The sequence below is a fragment of the Coregonus lavaretus genome, assembly GCF_964263955.1.
Source record: "Coregonus lavaretus genome assembly, contig: HAP1_SCAFFOLD_1382, whole genome shotgun sequence".
In the NCBI taxonomy this organism is placed as follows: Eukaryota; Metazoa; Chordata; class Actinopteri; order Salmoniformes; family Salmonidae; genus Coregonus; species Coregonus lavaretus.
The window spans coordinates 107,105-127,158 of record NW_028162732.1 but is presented as its reverse complement, the minus strand read 5'-3'; the positions used below and the strand labels follow the sequence as shown (position 1 = coordinate 127,158).

At 44.2% G+C, this 20,054-nt stretch overlaps 1 protein-coding gene across 2 annotated transcripts in view; it reads right to left on the bottom strand.

Moving 5' to 3' along the window:
- Window positions 1-733: 733 nt before the first annotated feature.
- Window positions 734-20,054, bottom strand: part of LOC311118947 (protein AF-10-like) — a 58,878-nt gene continuing 39,557 nt past the window's right edge. For both annotated transcript variants that reach the window (XM_084193696.1, XM_084193697.1), the window contains 3 exons: window positions 11,523-11,677; window positions 2,038-2,155; window positions 734-833 (listed from right to left, as the gene is read on the bottom strand). In XM_084193696.1, the coding sequence (XP_084049822.1) occupies window positions 748-833; window positions 2,038-2,155; window positions 11,523-11,677 (359 nt within the window). In that variant the 3' untranslated portion in view covers window positions 734-747. The remainder of the gene's footprint in view (window positions 834-2,037; window positions 2,156-11,522; window positions 11,678-20,054) is intronic.

Below are 20,054 nucleotides of genomic sequence, written 5' to 3'. Positions count from 1 at the left end.
AGAGATGGAAACGCCTGCAGGGGGAGGAGAGATGGAAACACCTGTAGGGGGAGGAGAGATGGAAACGCCTGCAGGGGGAGGAGAGATGGAAACACCTGTAGGGGGAGGAGAGATGGAAACACCTGCAGGGAGAGGAGAGATGGAAACGCCTGCAGGGGGAGGAGAGATGGAAACACCTGTAGGGGGAGGAGAGATGGAAACACCTGCAGGGAGAGGAGAGATGGAAACACCTGCAGGGGGAGGAGAGATGGAAACGCCTGCAGGGGGAGGAGAGATGGAAACACCTGCAGGGAGAGGAGAGATGGAAACACCTGCAGGGAGAGGAGAGATGGAAACGCCTGCAGGGGGAGGAGAGATGGAAACGCCTGCAGGGGGAGGAGAGATGGAAACGCCTGCAGGGGGAGGAGAGATGGAAACGCCTTTCGGGGGGGGGGGGGGATAGAAACGTCTTTGGAGGGGAGAGATAGAAACGCATTTAGGTGGAGGGAGAGATAGAAACGCCTTTATGGGGGGGGTGGTGGGGGGGGGGGGGAGAGAGAGGGAAAGAGACCAGAAAGAGTGTTTGTGGGAGGGAGAGAGAGAAACCCACACACATAAGAGGCCAGCAGAGGGGAAGAGAAGAGAGGAGAGGAGAGGAGAGGGGGATGGGCAGAGATTTTTTTGTGTGGAATGTAAATAAGGGCTCACTGGTAATAGGGGGAGTGTGTGTGTGCTCACTGGGTAAAAGGGAAAAATGTGTGTGTGTACTTACCGCGGACAGAGGGTGGTCTTGGGAGAGACTCGTCTGGAGAAGCCCGGAGCTCCAATGCTGTTTCCATCTCCTACCTCCTGATCTATACACACACACAAACAGTAAACAACACACTTACCACACTGTGATTGCGTCTCTCTCTCTCTCTCTCTCTCACACACACTTTCTCTCGCCATCTCTCTCTTCTCCCTCCAGGCCAGACGTCTCTTTTCATTTTCCTCTGCCAGAGTAATAAATCACACACACACACCAGCATGCACACACACACACACACACCAGCATGCACACACACACACACCAGCATGCACGCACACACACCAGCCAGCATGCACACACACACACCAGCATGCACACACACACACCAGCATGCACACACACACACCAGCATGCACACACACACACCAGCATGCACTCGCCTCCACTTAAGAAAGTCAATCTTAACTCCGATTTTACCCCCTTCCCCTCTTTTCTTTTCCTTTATTTTGAACCCTTTCCATACTTCTACCAGCAGCCCGTCATTCAAAAGCACAAACACGCCCACGGTCAGTTGCAATATGGTTAACCCCTAGAGATAAGGGAGGACCAATGGCTGCAGGTGGTACTGAAACACCAGGAAACACTTTATTCCCCACTTTTCTCCTGCTCCTCCCCCTTCAGCCCGCTCCCCCCCCTTTCCTCCCACTCCTCTCCCTTATTCCCGCCCTCCCCCTTTTCTCCCACTCCTCTCCCTTCATCATCCCACCCCTCCCCCTTTTCTCCCACTCCTCTCCCTTCATCCCGCCCCTCCCCCTTCATTCCGCCCCCCCCCCCCCCCCCCCCCCCTTCAGCCAGCTCCTCCCCCTTTTCACCCACTCCTCCCCCTTCATCCCGCCCGCCCCTCCCCCTTTCTCCCACTCCTCCCCCTTCCTCCCCCCTTTCTCCCACTCCTCCCCCTTTTCTCCCGCTCCTCCCCCTTCCTCCCGCTCCTCTCCCTTTTCTCCCGCTCCTCCCCGTTCCTCCCGCTCCTCCCCGTTCCTCCCGCTCCTCTGCCTTCATCCCGCTCCTCCCCCTTTTCTCCCTCTCCTCACCCCTTTTTCCTCACGACCTCCACAAGCACACCACCTTCACCACCCACTCACTAAGTGCTGTATGTGTGTATGCATGTGAGTGTGTGATGTAACCTGAGCAGTGGGTCAGTGGGTGTTGTGATCTCTGAACCCTCTGTAGACCATGGAGCGTGATCTATCCATGATCAAAACACACACACACACGCACACACACACACACACACACACGTTGGTGCCAACCTGCGGGGGAAGCCTGAGACTGTGCGATGAGAGCAGCCATGGCAGAGTTGGGGTTGAGTCGGTTTCCAAACATGTGGGAGGGAGCCATGTTGAACACTGGACCTGGTAACCCACTCACCTACAGGGGAGAAAGAGAGACTCAGTTACAATACATGTAGGATGACTGGATGGAGTTGGTAACATAAGGGGAGACGCACACACACCCACTTCCTTATTTCAATTTGCAACGCACGCACACACACTGTGCTTGGAGTAGCTCCAAGTCCTCTATATGTAGTAAATAGGCGTGATATCCTGCTTCCCTGGGCCCCCTCTCCGCTCAACTATGTATGGGAGGTGGGGGTCAGGGAGTGTGTATGTGGGGAGTTGGAGTTGGAGGGTGATTGGTGGAATTAGAGTATGACCGCCCCCCACCCCCCTTCTCCTCCATGGTGCCTGTCAGATCACATCACAGTAGAGGAGACAGAGAAGGGAGGGGGGGAAGGGGCAGAGAGGGGGACAACTGGGCAAATAGAAAGAGAAAAAGAAGAGAGGCGGAAAATAGAAGCCCCTGCTCATTTGGAAGGTGGACGGGCTAAGAGTTCAGGGGTCAGAGATGGGGGGCGTAGCTGGAGTGGTTCATGATGTTCTATGGAACGATATGAAACATGAGCCCATAAAAAACTTAGGGCTGGCACAATTACAGTATAACTGTGTAAACGACAATTATGGATGAAGACCGTCATGAAAATAGAATCGCCTTCATAACCGTAAAAATAATCAAGTATACAGGTAAAAGTCAGTAAATTAGAATATTTTGAAAAACTTGATTTATTTCAGTAATTGCATTCAAAAGGTGTAACTTGTACATTATATTTATTCATTGCACACAGACTGATGCATTCAAATGTTTATTTCATTTAATTTTGATGATTTGAAGTGGCAACAAATGAAAATCCAAAATTCCGTGTGTCACAAAATTAGAATATTACTTAAGGCTAATACAAAAAAGGGATTTTTTAGAAATGTTGGCCAACTGAAAAGTATGAAAATGAAAAATATGAGCATGTACAATACTCAATACTTGGTTGGAGCTCCTCAATTACTGCATTAATGCGGCGTGGCATGGAGTCGATGAGTTTCTGGCACTGCTCAGGTGTTATGAGAGCCCAGGTTGCTCTGATAGTGGCCTTCAACTCTTCTGCGTTGTTGGGTCTGGCATTCTGCATCTTCCTTTTCACAATACCCCACAGATTTTCTATGGGGCTAAGGTCAGGGGAGTTGGCTGGCCAATTTAGAACAGAAATACCATGGTCCGTAAACCAGGCACGGGTAGATTTTGCGCTGTGTGCAGGCGCCAAGTCCTGTTGGAACCTGAAATCTCCATCTCCATAGAGCAGGTCAGCAGCAGGAAGCATGAAGTGCTCTAAAACTTGCTGGTAGACGGCTGCGTTGACCCTTGATCTCAGGAAACAGAGTGGACCGACACCAGCAGATGACATGGCACCCCAAACCATCACTGATGGTGGAAACTTTACACTAGACTTCAGGCAACGTGGATCCTGTGCCTCTCCTGTCTTCCTCCAGACTCTGGGACCTCGATTTCCAAAGGAAATGCAAAATTTGCTTTCGTCAGAAAACATGACTTTAGACCACTCAGCAGCAGTCCAGCTCTTTTTTTCCTTAGCCCAGGTGAGACGCTTTTCGCGCTGTTTCTTGGTCAACAGTGGCTTGACACGAGGTATGCGGCAGTTGAAACCCATGTCTTTCAAGCGTCTCTTGGTGGTGGATCTTGAAGCCCTGACTCCAGCAGCTGTCCACTCCTTGTGAATCTCCCCCACATTTTTGAATGTTTTTTTTTTCACAATCTTGACTAGGGCGCGGTGATCCCTATCGCTTGTACACTTTTTCTGACCACAGTTTTTCCTTCCCTTTGCCTCTCTATTAATGTGTTTGGACACAGAGCTCTGAGAACAGCCAGCCTCTTCTGCAATAACCTTTTGTGTCTTTCCCTCCTTGTGCAATGTGTCGATGGTCGCCTTTTGGACAGCTGTCAAATCTGAAGTCTTCCCCATGTTTGTGTAGGCTTCAGAACTGGACTGAGAGACCATTTAAAGCCCTTTGCAGGTGTTTTGAGTTAATCAGCTGATTATTTTGTGGCACCAGGTGTCTTCAAAATGTAACCCTTACACAATATTCTAATTTTGTGACACACGGAATTTTGGATTTTCATTTGTTGCCACTTCAAATCATCAAAATTAAATGAAATAAACATTTGAATGCATCAGTCTGTGTGCAATGAATAAATATAATGTACAAGTTACACCTTTTGAATGCAATTACTGAAATAAATCAAGTTTTTCAAAATATTCTAATTTACTGACTTTTACCTGTATATTTAGTTTTTAGGTGTGTGTGGAAAGAACAGCTGACTGAAGGCAATCGTGCGGTTGAGTCCGTTTCTGCCTTAACATGGACTCTACAGTAACATGGACTGTATAACTTGATGAAACTTTGTTGCTCCTTGCTGAAACAAGCAAGGTGTTGTAGCAAACAAGTCTTTGGTTGCCAAGGAAATGCCTCCCCTCCCTGCAGCAGCAGTCAGGAGTGGAGAAAATGTGTTTAGAAAAAAACGAGGGCTGTCCAACTAAACAAAATCTTGGTCGACCGAGAGCCATCTGTTCTTTCGACCAATCGATTGGTGGAAAAACGTGTGTTGTTCCATATATAGACACATCCTATGTGTTTTAATCACATTTCAATTTATAAAGCCAGGCACATGTAACAGTTAGGCTGTTGATTATAGACCTAATTAAGTTGGGGTTTCCTCTCCTCACTTTTCTTAGACAATTAAGGCAAGGGCTGTTTTCTCGTCTCCTAACTCCGCCGCATTGTTCTCAACACCAATATGCTGGGTAACTTTGCTATTATGCACATAGCATACAGTGGGGAGAACAAGTATTTGATACACTGCCGATTTTGCAGGTTTTCCTACTTACAAAGCATGTAGAGGTCTGTAATTTTTATCATAGGTACACTTCAACTGTGAGAGACATAATCTAAAACAAAAATCCAGAAAATCACATTGTATGATTTTTAAGTAATTACTTTGCATTTTATTGCATGACATAAGTATTTGATCACTTACCAACCAGTAAGAATTCCGGCTCTCACAGACCTGTTAGTTTTTCTTTAAGAAGCCCTCCTGTTCTCCACTCATTACCTGTATTAACTGCACCTGTTTGAACTCGTTACCTGTATAAAAGACACCTGTCCACACACTCAATCAAACAGACTCCAACCTCTCCACAATGGCCAAGACCAGAGAGCTGTGTAAGGACATCAGGGATAAAATTGTAGACCTGCACAAGGCTGGGATGGGCTACAGGACAATAGGCAAGCAGCTTGGTGAGAAGGCAACAACTGTTGGCGCAATTATTAGAAAATGGAAGAAGTTCAAGATGACGGTCAATCACCCTCGGTCTGGGGCTCCATGCAAGATCTCACCTCGTGGGGCATCAATGATCATGAGGAAGGTGAGGGATCAGCCCAGAACTACACGGCAGGACCTGGTCAATGACCTGAAGAGAGCTGGGTCCACAGTCTCAAAGAAAACCATTAGTAACACACTACGCCGTCATGGATTAAAATCCTGCAGCGCACGCAAGGTCCCCCTGCTCAAGCCAGCGCATGTCCAGGCCCGTCTGAAGTTTGCCAATGACCATCTGGATGATCCAGAGGAGGAATGGGAGAAGGTCATGTGGTCTGATGAGACAAAAATTGAGCTTTTTGGTCTAAACTCCACTCGCCGTGTTTGGAGGAAGAAGAAGGATGAGTACAACCCCAAGAACACCATCCCAACCGTGAAGCATGGAGGTAGAAACATCATTCTTTGGGGATGCTTTTCTGCAAAGGGGACAGGACGACTGCACCGTATTGAGGGGAGGATGGATGGGGCCATGTATCGCAAGATCTTGGCCAACAACCTCCTTCCCTCAGTAAGAGCATTGAAGATGGGTCGTGGCTGGGTCTTCCAGCATGACAACGACCCGAAACACACAGCCAGGGCAACTAAGGAGTGGCTCCGTAAGAAGCATCTCAAGGTCCTGGAGTGGCCTAGCCAGTCTCCAGACCTGAACCCAATAGAAAATCTTTGGAGGGAGCTGAAAGTCCGTATTGCCCAACGACAGCCCCAAAACCTGAAGGATCTGGAGAAGGTCTGTATGGAGGAGTGGGCCAAAATCTCTGCTGCAGTGTGTGCAAACCTGGTCAAGACCTACAGGAAACGTATGATCTCTGTCATTGCAAACAAAGGTTTCTGTACCAAATATTAAGTTCTGCTTTTCTGATGTATCAAATACTTATGTCATGCAATAAAATGCAAATTAATTACTTAAAAATCATACAATGTGATTTTCTGGATTTTTGTTTTAGATTCCGTCTCTCACAGTTGAAGTGTACCTATGATAAAAATTACAGACCTCTACATGCTTTGTAAGTAGGAAAACCTGCAAAATCGGCAGTGTATCAAATACTTGTTCTACCCACTGTATGTATATACACACACACACTCACACACTACCGTTCAAAAGTTTGGGGTCACTTAGAAATGTCCTTGTTTTCGAAAGAAAAGCAATTTTTTTTGTCCATTAAAATAACATCAAATTGATCAGAAATACAGTGTAGACATTGTTAATGTTGTAAATGGCTGATTTTTTAAGGAATATCTACATAGGCGTACAGAGGCCCATTATCAGCAACCATCAGTCCTGTGTTCCAATGGCACGTTGTGTTTGCTAATCCAAGTTTATCATTTTAAAAGGCTAATTGATTATTAGAAAACCCGTTTGCAATTATGTTAGCACAGCTGAAAACTGTTGTGCTGATTAAAGAAGCAATACAACTGGCCTTCTTGAGACTAGTTGAGTATATGGAGCATCAGCAATTGTGGGTTCGATTACAGGCTCAAAATGGCCAGAAACAAATAACTTTCTTCTGAAACTCGTCAGTCTATTCTTGTTCTGAGAAATGAAGCGAGAAATTGCCAAGAAACTGAAGATCTCGTACAACGCTGTGTACTACTCCCTTCAAAGAACAGCGCAAACTGGCTCTAACCAGAATAGAAAGAGGAGTGGGAGGCCCGGTGCACAACTGAGCAAGAGGACAAATACATTAGAGTGTCTAGTTTGAGAAACAGCTACCTCACAGGTCCTCAACTGGCAGCTTCATTAAATAGTACCCACAAAACACCAGTCTCAACGTCAACAGTGAAGAGGCGACTCCGGGATGCTGACCTTCTAGGCAGAGTTGCAAAGAAAAATACATATCTCAGACTGGCCAATAAAAAGAAAAGATTAAGATGGGCAGTCTGAGATATGGCTTTTTCTTTGCAACCCTGCCTAGAAGGTCAGCATCCTGGAGTCGCCTCTTCACTGTTGACGTTGAGACTGGTGTTTTGTGGGTACTATTTAATGAAGCTACCAGTTGAGGACCTGTGAGGCGTCTGTTTTTCAAACTAGACACTAATGTATTTGTCCTCTTGCTCAGTTGTGCACCGGGGCCTCCCACTCCTCTTTCTATTCTGGTTAGAGCCAGTTTGCGCTGTTCTGTGAAGGGAGTAGAGTACAGTCATGGTCAAAAGTTTTGAGAATGACACAAATATAAATTTTCACAGTCTGCTGCCTCAGTTTTTATGATGGCAATTTGCATATATTCCAGAATGTTATGAAGAGTGATCAGATGAATTGCAATTAATTGCAAAGTCCCTCTTTGCCATGAAAATAAACTTAATCCCCAAAAAACATTTCCACTGCATTTCAGCCTTGCCACAAAAGGACCAGCTGACATCATGTCAGTGGTTCTCTCGTTAACACAGGTGAGAGTGTTGACGAGGACAAGGCTGGAGATCACTCTGTCATCCTGATTGAGTTAGAATAACAGAATGGAAGCTTTAAAAGGAGGGTGGTGCTTGATATCATTGTTCTTCCTCTGTTATCCATGGTTACCTGCAAGGAAACACGTGCAGTCATCATTGCTTTGCACAAAAAGGGCTTCACAGGCAAGGATATTGCTGCTAGTAAGATTGCACCTAAATCAACCATTTATCGGATCATCAAGATATTCAAGGAGAGAGGTTCAATTGTTGTGAAGAAGGCTTCAGGGCGCCCAAGATTGTCCAGCAAGCGCCAGGACCGTCTCCTAAAGTTGATTCAGCTGCGGGATCGGGGCACCGCCAGTGCACAGCTTTCTCAGGAATGGCAGCAGGCAGGTGTGAGTGCATCTGTATGCACAGTGAGGCAAAGACTTTTGGTGGATGGCCTGGTGTCAAGAAGGGCAGCGAGGAAGCCACTTCTCTCCAGGAAAAACATCAGGGACAGACTGATATTCTGCAAAAGGTACAGGGATTGGACTGCTGAGGACTGGGGTAAAGTCATTTTCTCTGATGAATCCCCTTTCCGATTGTTTGGGGCATCTGGAAAAAAGCTTGTCCGGAGAAGACAAGGTGAGCGCTACCATCAGTCCTGTGTCATGCCAACAGTAAAGCATCCTAAGACCATTCATGTGTGGGGTTGCTTCTCAGCCAAGGGAGTGGGCTCACTCACAATCTTGCCTAAGAACACAGCCATGAATAAAGAATGGTACCAACACATCCTCCGAGAGCAACTTCTCCCAACCATCCAATAACAGTTTGGTGACGAACAATGCCTTTTCCAGCATGATGGAGCACCTTGCCATAAGGCAAAAGTGATAACTAAGTGGCTCGGGCTTAATCCCATTGAGAACTTGTGGTCAATCCTCAAGAGGCGGGTGGACAAACAAAAACCCATAAATTCTGACAAAGTCCAAGCATTGATTATGCAAGAACGGGCTTCCAGGATGTGGCCCAGAAGTTAATTGACAGCATGCCAGGGCGGATTGCAGAGGTCTTGAAAAAGAAGGGTCAACACTGCAAATATTGACCCTTTGCATAAACTTCATGTAATTGTCAATAAAAGCCTTTGACACATGGAATGCTTGTAATTATACTTCAGTATACCATAGTAACATCTGACAAAAATACCTAAAAACACTGAAGCAGCAAACTTTGTGAAGACCCATACTTGTGTAATTCTCAAAATGTTTGACCATGACTGTACACAGCGTTGTACGAGATCTTCAGTTTCTTGTCAATTTCTCGCATGGAATAGCCTTCATTTCTCAGAACAAGAATAGACTGACGAGTTTCAGAAGAAAGTTGTTTCTGGCCATTTTGAGCCTGTAATCGAACCCACAATTGCTGATGCTCCATATACTCAACTAGTCTCAAGAAGGCCAGTTTTATTGCTTCTTTAAATCAGCACAACAGTTTTCAGCTGTGCTAACATAATTGCAAAAGGGTTTTCTAATGATCAATTAGCCTTTTAAAATTATAAACTTGGATTAGCAAACACAACGTGCCATTGGAACACAGGACTGATGGTTGCTGATAATGGGCCTCTGTACGCCTATGTAGATATACCATTTAAAAAATCAGCCGTTTCCAGCTACAATAGCCATTTACAACATTAACAATGTCTACACTGTATTTCTGATCAATTTGATGTTATTTTAATGAACAAAAAAATTGCTTTTCTTTCGAAAGCAAGGACATTTCTAAGTGACCCCAAACTTTTGAACGGTAGTATATACACAGCTCTGGAAAAAACTAAGAGACCACTGCAAAATTATCAGTTTCTCTGGTTTTACTATTTATAGGTATGTGTTTGGGTAAAAATAACATTTTTGTTTTATTCTATAAACTACTGACAACATTTCTCCCAAATTCCAAATAAAAATATTGTCATTTAGAGCATTTATTTGCAGAAAATGACAACTGGTCAAAATAACAAAAAAGATGCAGTGTTGTCAGACCTCGAATAATGCAAAGAAAATAAGTTCATGTTCATTTTTAAACAACACAATACTAATGTTTTAACTTAGGAAGAGTTCAGAAATCAATATTTGGTGGAATAACCCTGATTTTCAATCACTGCTTTCATGCGTCTTGGCATGCTCTCCACCAGTCTTTCACATTGATGTTGGGTGACTTTATGCCACTCCTGGCGCATAAATTCAAGCAGCTCGGCTTTGTTTGATGGCTTGTGACCATCCATCTTCCTCTTGATCACATTCCAGAAGTTTTCAATGGGGTTTAGGTCTGGAGATTGGGCTGGCCATGACAGGGTCTTGATCTGGTGGTCCTCCATCCACACCTTGATTGACCTGGCTGTGTGGCATGACGCATTGTCCTGCTGGAAAAACCAATCCTCAGAGTTGGGGAACAATGTCAGAGCAAAAGGAAGCACGTTTTCTTCCAGGACAACCTTGTACTGGCTTGATTCATGCGTCCTTCACAAAGACAAATCTGCCCGATTCCAGCCTTGCTGAAGCACCCCCAGATCATCACCGATCCTCCACCACATTTCACAGTGGGTGTGAGACGCTGTGGCTTGTAGGCCTCTCCAGGTCTCTGTCTAACCATTAGACGACCAGGTGTTGGGCAAAGCTGAAAATTGGACTCATCAGAGAAGATGACCTTACTCCAGTCCTCTACGGTCCAATCATTATGGTCTTTTGCAAACCTCAGCCTGGCTCTTCTTTGCTTCTCATTGATGAAGGGCTTTTTTCTAGCTTTGCACGACTTCAGCCCTGCCCCTAGGAGCCTGTTTCGAACTGTCCTCGCCGTGCACTTCACCCCAGCTGCCGTTTGCCATTATTTTTGTAGGTCACTTGATGTCATCCTACAGTTGTTGAGTGACATTTGAATGAGTTGGCGGTCAGTAGAGTCGTTTTCGCCCTCTGCCGGTCTGTAGCTTTGTTGTCCCCAATGTCTGCTGCTTGACCTTGTTCTTATGAACCGCCGTCTTTGAAATTTTAAGGATGAAAGCAACCTGACGCTCACTGTATCCCTCTGCCAGTAAAGCCAGAATTGAACCCTTCTTTTCCTCACTCAAAACTTTCCTTTTCAACTCTTTTGGCATGGTCAATATTTATTTTTTGATTAATATTACTTTTGAGGTACTATTAGCACTGTTTTTACCATCCAGCTGATCCTATTGCAAGAGAATAGTGATGACCACAGCAGTGGTTTTTATACTTTTCCTCATTAAATAAGATTTGGTTCAGGTGAACACCTAATCAGTACCTAATTCAGTAGAATGAGGTGTGCCTGTGTTGGAATTCAACAGACACTGGAATGGAATGGCTGTCATACATGTAGAGATGCTGATTTAAGAAAAATGTGCAGTGGTCTCTTTTATTTTTATATATATATATATATATTTTTTTTTTACAGTGACCGCGGGCATTTGGCTGCCCAATAACCATCATCCAAAATTCCAAGACTGTCACAGCCCTAAAAACTCCTCTGTCATCCTTTTCTAAACCTATTTAAACCTAATTTAACTAGTATGTCTCTGACAGTAACGTTGATCTGACTCTGTTCAGTACAGGCCTAGTCTGTGTGTGTGGTGTGTGTATGTACTCACATGGGGGGATGCTGTGTTGGTCATGGGGGCTGTGGCAGTGAAGGGGGTGGGAGGAGCTAGGGAGGGCGTCGGCTGTTGCTGTGGCAACTCAGAGTTAGCTCCACTCATAGAAGCAGGTCCCGCCCCTGACGACACGTCACCACTGGAGAACGCACCTACAAGGATTGACATCACCGTCATCATCATACCTTTTATTATCATCATCATCATCATCATCATCATCATCATCATCATCATCATCATCATCACTATAAATCCTTTTTCATAATCGTAAAATAAACTCATCATTGTCTCGTGTTTATATGAGTTGTATGCAGTACAGTAGTGAGTGTGTGTATGGTACCATTAACGAGTGGGCTGGACCAAATCAACAACACATTCTCACACATGCCAGGGGTAGGCAACTAGATTCAACCGCGGGCTGATTCTTGTTGGAGTGGATGGTTAGGGGGCCGGAATATAAAAATTAGAATTTGTACACCGCAAATTGACCACACCTAGGCCCAAAAAGAGACTGCCTTTGAAAATAACAATAATTGCATACCTTAAATACATTAAGACACAATCATATGTCTCTTTTTTTAAGCGTGGGAATACTTGGGAACAGATTTCCTAAAATATTTTTTAAATATTTTTTTTATAGCTGAAAACAAAAAACTACGGGCCGGTTTTGGCCCATGGCTGCCTGTTGCCGACCCCTGCTGTACACAAACACACAACCACATATTAAAAACACACCGGCACACACACAGGCATACACACACACACACACAGTAGGTGGCCTGTCCTGCCACTGACCCAGAATAACAAGCAGAAATCTGATGACTCACACGTTGTTCTAACACACACAGCTTTTCATACTGGGGGGAAAGGGGAAGGCTCCATTCATATTCATGTTACTCCCCCATCACATGCCCTCTATCTGTTAAGTTGTTGCTGCTGCTGTTTTATTGATTTCACACACACACACACACACACACACACACACACACACACACACACACACACACACACACACACACCCCATAACCGGTATAAACTCTGCCCCTGCCCCTTAGTGACCTCTAGGGAGGAGGGGTGAGAGGCCCCCCTCACCCCACAAAAGGCTGAATGGCTGTGGGCAGCACACATTCACTAGAGGAACAAGAGTGCTTTGTGCCTGAGAGAGAGAGAGAGAGCGAGAGGGAGAACGAAGGAAAACGAGAGATCATGTACTGCAGAAACTCCAAGACTACTCCTCAGGTCATTCAAACACAATAGAACACAGCTCATAACCTATGCAATATTGTTGAAAAAACTATCCACAATTACCAGATATTAATGTTAAAATCAGACTACACTGACTAAATTACACTACTTCATCTGATGCCATCTTAAATTATATACAAATCTAACATTATTACAAGCCAGTCTTGTAATTGAAAATTCAAAAAATGGGGTAGACATTGCTACCCTTACCCTATTGCTATCCATATCCCAAAGCTATCCTCCATTTACTACTGAGCCAATAAATTAATGGTGGGGTTACATTTATCATGTCTACACAGGAATACATATGCTTTTATGGCCTCTAGTTAATCATCAACAACACAGAATAAAGGATGGATGGGTGGGTGGGTGTGTGTGTGTGTGTTCACGTTTTACTATACTTGTGAGTACCAGAACTCCTCACAAGAATAGTAAACCAACTAAAATTCAGAGAAGAAGTGAGGACATTTTGCCGGTCCTCACTTGTAAAAAAGCAATTTTAGGCTTAGGGGTTAGGTTTAGGAGTTAGGGTTAAGGAGAATAGTCCTCACAAGTATAGTAAGACATAGCTCTGTGCGTGTGTGTGTGGACCAGCCCCATTGGCGTAGGACTGTCCAATCGGTAATCAATCAAAGTGATCAATAAGGACTTAACAACATCACCATTCCTCACCCCTCTATATATCCCCCCCCTCCCCGGAAACCCCTCACCCCTACTAACCCCCCCTCAGCCCCTCACCCATCCTCCTCAGGCCCGGGACCACCACGTCTCAGCCTCCAATAACGTGTGTGTGTGTGTGTGTGTGTGTGTGTGTGTGTGTCAGGGTTTCTGTTAGGAAAATGTAACGCCTTACAATGTGACCGGGAAGATTTTCATTTACCGGCCATTTGAGATATTTACCGGACCCATATGCATTGGGTGCATAACCCATTAGGGCATCCACCCACGGTGCTCAGAATGACAGAAATCACATTTTGATTACGGAAATGCATCTTAACAGAACATGCAACTCATGTAATGAAGCAGCCAATAAAACGTCATTTTCAAACGTTTGCCAAAATGCAATTTGTGGGAAAACACACCATTCTAAACAGCGCACCTGATAGAAGTTCCATATTTGACAGAGATTAATATTTCTGTTAGAAACTTAGAAAGAGGGGGAATCTAAAGATGCAACAACTAGGATGGGTTGCTAATATGAGTAGGATTCAGCCTTTGGCTTTTGGACAACGAAAGAAAGTTGATCAGGGCATAAAATAAACACCCGCCAAAATCGGGTAGATTTAGGTATTGGCGAGTAAGAATGTCTATTTCAGCACCCACTTTGGCGGGTGGTCAATTTGCAGGGCTCTACAGTGCGAGCATTCAATTCGCGAATAAAAATGGTCAAAAATCAAGCATAAGCAAATTAGAGTTAGAGTTACAAAAATGCTGCAATAGCTGTTTTCAAAGTATTTCTGCTGTTTTGTTTCACAGCTACTAATTGCACAAATAAATTATAATCCTATGTCCCACCTCTCGCAGCAACACTGCCTGGCAGGGGAGCTGAGCTCACTGAGTGAAGTGCGAAGTGCTGAGAGATTCATTTGGAGGCGTTGCACACAGGCAAAAGTTGGTCTAATTTGACTTTGTCCTCATGTTTCTTGGCTATTTACATTGTTTTGTTCACAAGCTCGGTTGTTTTTCAAATGTTAGTTTGAGTCTGCTGCTTCAACTGATAGCAAAGAGTACACAGACATGACTCAAGTAGCCCCGTTACAGGCCCTGATATTTTGATTAAAAAGACTTGAGGTCACAAAAAATTTAATGAAATTCAGCAATATACCACATCACTTCTTCCTAATACATTTCTTGTTTTAGAAAAAAAATGTAATTATTTTCATCTACCTTCCACAGTGGCTGGTGGACCCAAAATAAAATGTTAGGCCCTGGTTCATATGAAAACCAATAGAACAGGAGAGAAATGGCATAGCAGTGAGTCCAATAGGGAAGTAAATGGAAATACATTTGCCAAAATTATATAATTACTCCTGTCTATACAGAAATAAAATACTTCAAAATACTTCACCAGAAAGCATGACAGCTACAGAGGAATTGATGATCATTAGTTTATTTTAAATTATTGAGTTTCGGCTGTCAGTGAAAAGGATAACAAATGTGAAGATAATGTGTCTTGAGCATAAGTTAAAATCTTGAGACAAGAAGGGGAGGGGTGTGTGGTGAAGATATAGGCGAGTCTCTCTCCAGAATGGCTCAGCTGTCTCCCGCCAATTCTTGCGCATTCATTGTTTCATTGTGTGAATTGTTTGCCCTTTCATACATTTTTTTTTTTTTTTTTTTACATCAATTCCCCATTACGTCACCAGTAGTAAATGTAACGTTAATTCCCGTCATTAGGATACATTATTTTCTGTTAATGCAAGTATTAATTACAGTCATTTACCGTTCTCATTCTCGGACTGGAAACGCTGTTTGCGGAGTTCACAACCCGCTATACTTGTGAGAAACAAGTTTTGGTTTATTTCATAACCATCATTTACGAGATTTGTACATTTTTTCATTGTTAGGAGTGCTCCATGTGAGCAATGAGCATGTGTCTGTTTTCTCTGTCCTGATAATGTTGAACGAGCGCGCACACCTGAGCACGCATAGAATTACCTGGCCTGCTGCGCAGAAATGTAGGAAACTGTTTTTATTTTAATATCCATTGCGAATGATAATTTAAATGTAAATTATATATTAACTATAGTTCCTCACAGTAAGCTATTTGAAAAATCTTTCCAACAATCTCCCCCTCAATAATCACAAATCCTCAGTGTTACATTGGCCTATAGGCTAAGAGTTCCATGCACTAATTACTTTAGCCATCAATGAATCACGGTGTATCAACGCGTCCATATGGTGGAGGCTGGTGATCTCGCATTAGTTGACTTTTAACTTTGAGATTTTTATCATTTTAATTCAGAATTTTATAATTAACCACGTGACAATGATTTTGAGAAACGAAAACGTTATTATTGAAATGAATCTGTTCCACAAAAAAATGCGCATATGAAAATCATAACTGGCACGCAGAATGGTAGAAATAATAATAATAATAATATGCCATTTAGCAGACGCTTTTATCCAAAGCATGGTAGGAACAATTTCAAGCTTCCCCAACATGAAAACTCACGCGCCGCCTATGAAGTCTTTATTAAATAATTGCCCCCACGTTTCCATGGTCGGATTTTGCCTATAGGCTACTTTGAAGCAAGGTAAGACATGCCTCATAATATAAAAAAAAAACACACAAAAAACACAAGAAATAGAAATAAGGACAACGGGAGAAAGTAAGAAGCTATATACAGGGTCAGTTCCAGGGTCAGAAGCTATATACAGGGTCAGTTCCAGGGTCAGAAGCTATATACAGGGTCAGTTCCAGGGTCAGAAGCTATATACAGGGTCAGTTCCAGGGTCAGAAGCTATATTCAGGGTCAGTAGCTATATACAGGGTCAGTTCCAGGGTCAGAAGCTATATACAGGGTCAGTTCCAGGGTCAGAAGCTATATACAGGGTCAGTTCCAATACCATATTTTCAATGTGCAGGGATACTGGAGTGATAAGAGGTAGATATGTATAGGGCTAAGGTGACTAGGCATCAGGATGTATGATAAACAGAGTAGCAGCAGCGTAAATGAAGACTGTATGCAATTGTGTGTGTGTGTGTGTGTGTAGTCAGTATAAATGTGTGTGCATGTTATGTGTGTGTTGGAGTGTCACTGTGCGTGAGTGTGTAGAGTCCGGAGAGTGTGCATAGAGATAAATACAAGGGTCAACTCAGATAGTCTGTGTAGCCATTTTGTTAGCTATTTAGCAGTCTTATGGATTGGGAATATAAACTGTTCAGGAGCCTGTTGGTGCACTGGTACCGCATTCCGTCCGGAAGCAGAGAGAATAGTCTATGGCTTGGGTGGCTTGAGTCCTTAACGATTTTTCGGGCCTTCCTTTCACACCGCCTGATATAGAGTTCCTGCATTGCAGGGAGCTCGGCCCAGTGCTGTACTGGACTGTCTGCATCACCCTCTGTAGCGCCATGCGATCGAGGGCGGTGCAGTTGCCATACCAAGCAGTGATGCAGCTAGTCGAGATGCTCTCAATGGTGAAGCTGCAGAACTTTTTGAGGATTTGAGGCCCCATGCCAAACTTTTTCGACCTCCTGAGGGGGAAGAGGCGCTGTCGCGCCTTCTTCACGACTATGCATGTATGGACCATTTTAAGTCCTTAGTGATTTGGACCCCGAGGAACTTGAAGCTCTCGACCCACTCCACTCCACTGCAGCCCCGTAGTCCACGATCAGCTCCTTGGTCTTACTGTCGTTGAGGGAGAGGTTGTTGTCCCAGCACCACACTGCCAGGTCACTGGCCTCCTCCCTGTAGGCTGTCTCATCGTTGACGGTGATCAGGCCTACCACCATCGTGTCGTCAGCAAACTTGATGGTGTTGCATAGCCACGCAGTCGTGGGTGAACAGGGAGTATAGGGGGGGGACAAAGCATGCACACCCGTTGGACAATGAGCAGTTTAAAATGACTGAATATGTCTGCCAGATCACCCAGTCTTCTGGTTTGGTGGAGACCCTCACGCATAGTATGGTGTTGTTATTGTCGAAGCGTGCATAAAATGTGTTGAGTTTGTCTGGTAGAGAGGCACCGTTGGGCAGATCATGGCTGGGTCTTCTTTTGTAATCCGTAATGGACTGTAGCCCCTGCCACATGCGATGGAGCCTGTGTAATATGATTCCACTTTATTTCTATATTGTCCTTTTGCTTGTTTGATGACGCTGCGGAGCTCGTAGCGCGACTTCCTGGACTTGTTCCAATTCTCAGCAGTAGTATCAGGGTTGTCTGCGATGGCCCAGTGTGCGGTAGCCCGGTCCTTTAGCGTAGCAGCAACCTCGGTCTTAATCCAGGGCTTTTGATTGGGGAGGCAGCGAACCTTCACGGTGGGGACAACGTCACCGATACATTTCCTTATGAAGCCGGTGAAGGTGGTTAGCTCATTGATGTTATCGGGGGAGTCTCTGAACATATTCCAATCAGCGCTAGCAAACTGACCCCTGTAGCATAATCTCTGATTCTGATCACCATTTCATAACGGCACGAGTCACAGGTACTTCCTATTTGAGCTTCTGCTTGTAAACAGGAAGCAGGAGTACGGAGTCATGATCTGATTTGCAGAATAGTGGACGAGGGAGCACCTTGTATGCTTGCTTGTGGGTAGAATAACATTGGTCTAGGACTATCGCCCCTAGAGGCGAAGGAGACATGTTGATGGAAGTTTGGCATCATGTGTCTTAATGATGAGGAATTAAAATCATCAAGACTACCACTGCGCTCAAGACAGAAAAAACAATTGTTGTTGTTGATGAAGAGGCACACAACTCCCCCTCTCGATTGTCCTGACTCTACTGTCCTGTCCGCTCGGTGAATGGAGAATCCATCCAGTTGGATAGCCATGGGGGGTATCTTGTCCAAAAGCCATGCTTCAGAAAAGCAGAGAATATTGCAGTTACGAAAGTCCCGTTGGTAGCAAATCCGCGTTCAAAGGTCATCCATCTTATTATCAAGTGACTGGCCAATAGAATAGGGAAGAGGTGGCCGGTTTTCCCTTCGCCTTAATCCTGCCAGGATTCCCCCTCTCTTGCCTCTTGGATACCCTGAAAATTGGGTCGGAATTACAGAAAGAGCCCAGGGCAAATGAGTCGAAGTCGTAATTGGGGTAAATGCTGATCTTATGTTCAAAAGTTCCTGTCGGTTATAAGAAATTATAGTGGATACATTGTGAAAATAAAGTACAAAAAACACAAAAATAATCACTAAATAGAAAAGTTGTGTCAGAGCTCGCAGTTTCAATTACCAGTTGAGAAATAAAAATAGTACCTCTATTTAATTGTGACCCAAAACAATTTTTTTGCGCGATTGCATTTAGGATTGTTGAGCAATGAATGGCCTTATAAAAGCATGTTTTACTCCAGCAACAATCATCTGAGGAGCTGCAGGATAAATCCTGCTCAAAATAGGCTCTGTATGCTGTGCGTGTGATAGTTGTGTTGGATAAATAAGATACATGATGACTAACGAAAATACACATGCCAATTTAATTCCACAAAATTATACAAATTAACCTATAGACCGATAAGCATGATGGTGAAATGTGTTAGCATCGACTGGTATTTCCATCAATTAATAAAAAGCATTATTTATTTTCTCCAGGTCATTTTGACCAGCAACAGTTCTACTTTTCGGCTTTAAAAAAAAAAATTGTCCAAAAGCCGGCAATTGCCAGCTAACGGAAACCCTGGTGTGTGTGGTTGTCTCCAATCATCAGGTTTCTCCAGGAGAGATGTATGCAGGTTTAGAGAGGGTTAAGCAGAGGAGAATACTACCACACGGAACAGCAGCCAACATCAGATCAGACGGCTGGAGTCCTGCCTGTACTGCAAAACATGAAGACCACTTTAACCCAAGCAACCCTCCTGAAGACATTAACCAGCACTGATTAACCTCCACGCACACAGACCCTCCGTACTATGAAACATTAACTCAGCCCAAATCTATCCCCCTTTCACCTCCATCCATCAAACACACACACACGTACACACACACACATTCATTGAACTAAAACAAAAGAGAGTATGCCTATAGTGAGAAGCCTGCAAGGCAGACTCTAGACTGTGACCATTAAGCCACATTTTGAGACCTTGTGACTTGGCTGTGCAATTAAAAAAATGTATTGGTCGCATCGGTGCGGGCTGCACATTCATTCACCTCACTCAAAACTTCCTATTTTTTAGGAGGCTAAAACCATGATTTGGTCAAACAGTAAAGTACATTACCCTCATGATTCCTGTAATGAAATTGTCTGCCTGTCCGTCCCTGTTTTGCTGGGGCCTGCTGCTGTGTCAAGTGAGCCACTGTCTCTCCTTTCCCGGGAGGAAGAAAAGTGTTCTTATTGAATAAAATTTTTCAATCCAATTGCTGTCCTGTTGTCACAGATGGAGAGAGGATGTTCTAAGCCTTCTGTAGGTATACTTTTTATTTCCCAACTCTCTATGAGCTCAATAGCAAGTAATCAAATCAAATCAAATGTGTCACATGATTCTTAAACAACAGATGTAGACTAACAGTGAAATGCTTACTTGCGGGCCCTTCCCAACAATGCAGAGAAATAAATAATATTGGTAGGGATAAAGTGACTAGGTAACAGGACAGATAATAAACAGTAACAGCAGCGTATGTGATGAG